We start from the raw sequence: 4,086 nt of genomic DNA, 5'->3' as shown, positions 1-4,086 counted from the left end.
ACTTGTGTTGTATGCAGCAGGTGCCAGTGTGAGTTAAAATACTTGTGTTGTATGCAGCAGGTGCCAGTGTGAGTTAAAATACTTGTGTCGTATGCAGCAGGTGCCAGTGTGAGTTAAAATACTTGTGTCAAATGCAACAGGTGCCAGTGTGAGTTAAAATACTTGTCGTATGCAACAGGTGCCAGTGTGAGTTAAAATACTTGTGTTGTATGCAGCAGGTGCCAGTGTGAGTTAAAATACTTGTGCCGTATGCAACAGGTGCCAGTGTGAGTTAAATACTTATGTCGTATGCAGCAGATGCCAGTGTGAGTTAAATACTTGTGTCGAGTGCAACAGGTGCCAGTGTGAGTTAAAATACTCGTGTCGTATGCAACAGGTGCCAGTATGAGTTAAAATACTCGTGTCGTATGCAGCAGGTGCCAGTGTGAGTTAAAATACTCAGGAAACAACAAACTTGTCTGTTCACCTGAAGAAGAAACACGGCGTTGATAGTCATGTTTTGTAAACTCAATATCTGTTTTAGTTTCTTTATAACTGAAAGGTCATCAGGGCACTTTTAATTTAACTGGTTTAAAAAATGCACTTAAACATGACAAATGTGAGACTATAATGAACAGGTCATTATTTTTAGTTTTTCATTAATTAAGAAAAATTATTATTATTATTATTTTAAATGCCTGGTGCCTGTAATAACAGAAATAAAATGGTTAAATCATATTTGAATTGTTTTTTTAAATGTATTTATATGTAAATGAGATGGGCATTTGATATCTCAATATATCGATGGCAGACTTGTGAATCGAAAAGAATCGAAATCGTATCGTGACAGACTTTTTGATATCGAGAAAAATCATATCGTCATACAAACTGATCAATATAATATTGTATCGTGGTAAAGCTGGTGATTTACACCCCTACCCTGCGGGCGTCCATTTCGATTCTATTCCAGTACGCACGGACCTCCGCGGACTGAGGTCCACCCGAGTATACTGGAGGCTTTAGAGCAGCAGGAGGCTCTGATGACAAGTGAATCTTTGTGTCCACAGTGGATTATGTACGAGACATGATTGTTTCAACACACCTCACTTCCTGTTTTAAGGAGGAACATCTGCTAAAAGGTCATCTGTGGAAGCTTGGCTGCTCACCCTGTATTCTGGGGCGATTTAAGAGAAAACCACAACACAGTGAGCGAAACGAAAGAATTCCCACGTTTCAGTGTGTAGTTTGTGCACGCATCAGAAAGAGTCGTGGAGTACGGACAGATCGTTGCAAAACATTTAAATATTTTAGACACATTAGTGACATCATCAAGTGGATGTCCAATCTGTAACAATCATCAGACTGAACACGAGTGTGTAAAAGATCTTCAGAACAGCATTTCAGTCCAACTTCCTGTGACACGTTGACACTTTGAACGGTGATTTCCTGATGCTTTGAGCTTCTCACCTGTTCACATAAAATCTCCATCTTTATTTATTGTTCAGCATTTTTGTTGAGAATTGTTTCGATGTCACACCTCTCTGTTCCTGATCAGTCTTCTTGATTTGGTGCACAGTTTGCACGAGATACCAGATAAAATGCATCACACAATTATTAAACATAAAATTACATCAAGGACTCCATCGACGTCACTGTGGACCCACATCAGTACGTCTACAGGAGGAACCGCTCCTCTGCTGACGCCATCACATCGGTGGTCCACACAACCCTCACACACCTGGAGAACAGAAATTGTTACATCCGTCTGCTCTTTCTGGATTTCTCCTCGGCCTTCAACACCATCATCCCACAGACCCTGGTGGTGCAGAAGATCTCCTTTCTTGGACTGAGTACCACACAGGAGAACTGGACTTCCTGACCAACAGACCTAAGACTCAGGATCCACAATGTTGTCTCCTTCTCCATCACCCTCAGCACTGGCTCACCCCAGGGCTGTGTGCTGAGCCCCCTCCTGTTCACTCTGCTGACATATGACTGCTCGGCTGGACACCTCAGCTGGGGGAGTGGTGGCGCAGAGGTTAGAGAGGTGGGCTTGTGATCCGAAGATCGCCGGTTCACGCCCCGGCCCCGACAACATCAAAATTGTGGGTGGGGTAGGTGAAACACCCACACTTGCCCCCACCCTCATTCGCCCCACTCTGGGCCCATGAGCAAGGCCCTTAACCCCCACCATGTGCTCCCTAAACAGGTCTCTCTTGAAAAAATGAGTTCTCGTGGCTCAATGAGACTAACCTGTATAAATAAAGGCTAAATGAAAAAAATATGGTGAAGTTTGTAGACGACACAGCAGGAGTGGGACACATCACCAACAATGAGTCCAAATACAGAGAGAAGGTGGAACACCTGGTGCAGTGGTGCGCAGACAATAATCTCTGCATCAATGTGAAGAAGACCAAAGAGATGGTGGTGGATTTCAGAAGGGACAAGGATTCTCTTCATCTCTTACACATCGGAGGAGCAGCTATGGAGGTGGTCTCCTGGTACAGGTACCTGGGGGTGCATCCAGTGACCTCACCTGGAAAGCCAACACTTCCTGTCTGGTCAAGAAGGTCCACCAGCATCTCTACTTCCTCAGGAAGCTGAAGAGAGCTGGACTTGGGAGCTCTGTTCTGAGGAGCTTCTATCACTGTGTGGTGGAGAACGTTTTCTGCATCTGCATCACGTGTGGCACGGCAGCAGCACTGCTGCTGAGAAGATGGCTCTGCAGTGGGTGGTGAAGACTGCACAGAAGACTGTGGGGAGCAGCCTTCCCACCACCTCGGACCTCTACACTTCCCGATGCAGGGGGAGGGCGCACCGCATCATGAAGGACTCCGCTCATCCTGCACACAGTCTGTTCTAGCCCCTCCCCTCAAGCAGGCGGCTGAGGAGCATTCAGAGCAAGAACCAGGCTCGGAAACAGTTTCTTCCTTGCAGCTGTCAGTCTGAAGAACTCGAGCTGCACTAATCCAGCTTCATCTTACATGTTTAACTTTATTATATTTATTTATACTCTTTTGTATTTTTTTATTTGTTAATTGTTAGGCTTCTTGATCTGGGACCTGAGTCTGCATTTCGTACCACAAACATGACAATGTGAGCCGGTAAGACGATAAAACATCCTGGAATCCTTGAAAATGCTGAACAGAAGCACGCCGGCTCACTTCAGTCCAACAAATACGTCAAATGTTGGAGCTTCTTTACTTTTTTGTCTCAAAGCTAATACAATCTCAAGATGTGTCCCGTTAGTTGACCTCTAGGAACCAGTTTCAACAGTATACAGTTATGCAGTACGTCCCGCTGTTTATTTTCAGGCTAAGTTTTGTGTTTTCTGTCCTTTTCGTCCAGCTGGGCAGGAATATCGAGTCCATCACTATGATCTACGATGTTGAAGGTCTGGGACTGAAGCACTTATGGAAGCCTGCTATAGAAACCTACAGCGAGGTAAAAGAGCTAAACACGTTGAACAGAACCATGACAACAGCAAGCGTCCTGAACGCTCTCTGCTTCACGACAGATCCTCCAAATGTTCGAAGATAACTACCCAGAAGGCCTGAAGAGGCTGTTTGTCATTAAAGGTGAAACTGCTCGATGACATCAAGAAGAAATGAGAAATCGAGCTCGCTTGGTGTTTTCATCTTTTATTGGAGCTGTTAGTTTTTATAAAGCTAATTTGAATAGTGAGGTTTACCTGATCAAAGCTGTTGGTGTCTCCCTCAGCTCCTAAGCTCTTCCCTGTGGCCTTCAACCTCGTCAAGCACTTGCTGAGTGAGATCACACGACAGAAGATCCACATTCTGGGAGGTGAGACCGTCCGGCTTCACAAAAGAGCTAACGCCGCAAAGCTGCAGAGTAAAACTGAGGTCTGAAAGAAGCTAAAACTCAGCTGTTGGGCTTCAAACAAACAGCAGAGGCTAAAATCAGCTAAACTAATGCTAAAGCTAAAAGTAGCACAAAAGATGCTAAATTTAGCAAAGAATTAGCTAAAATAAATAAGATGGATGGATGATGGTTAGTTGGATGGATGATGGTTAGTTGGATGGATGATGGTTTGTTGGATGGATGGATGATGGTTAGTTGGATGGATGATGGTTAGTTGGATGGATG

The 4,086-nt window shown here is 44.5% G+C and overlaps 1 protein-coding gene across 1 annotated transcript in view; it reads left to right on the top strand.

Annotated features, from left to right (window-relative positions):
- LOC119413100 (SEC14-like protein 2) overlaps positions 1 to 4,086 on the top strand; it is a 36,381-nt gene that overhangs the window by 16,872 nt on the left and 15,423 nt on the right. The window contains exons 6-8 of the mRNA XM_037680111.1: positions 3,328 to 3,423; positions 3,497 to 3,557; positions 3,700 to 3,783. Coding sequence (XP_037536039.1) covers positions 3,328 to 3,423; positions 3,497 to 3,557; positions 3,700 to 3,783 — 241 coding nt within the window. The remainder of the gene's footprint in view (positions 1 to 3,327; positions 3,424 to 3,496; positions 3,558 to 3,699; positions 3,784 to 4,086) is intronic.

This window comes from Nematolebias whitei, chromosome 8 (genome assembly GCF_014905685.2).
Source record: "Nematolebias whitei isolate Nwh7 chromosome 8, NemWhi1, whole genome shotgun sequence".
In the NCBI taxonomy this organism is placed as follows: Eukaryota; Metazoa; Chordata; class Actinopteri; order Cyprinodontiformes; family Rivulidae; genus Nematolebias; species Nematolebias whitei.
The sequence above is the reverse complement of the archived record's forward strand: the minus strand, read 5'-3'. Positions and strand labels throughout refer to the sequence as shown.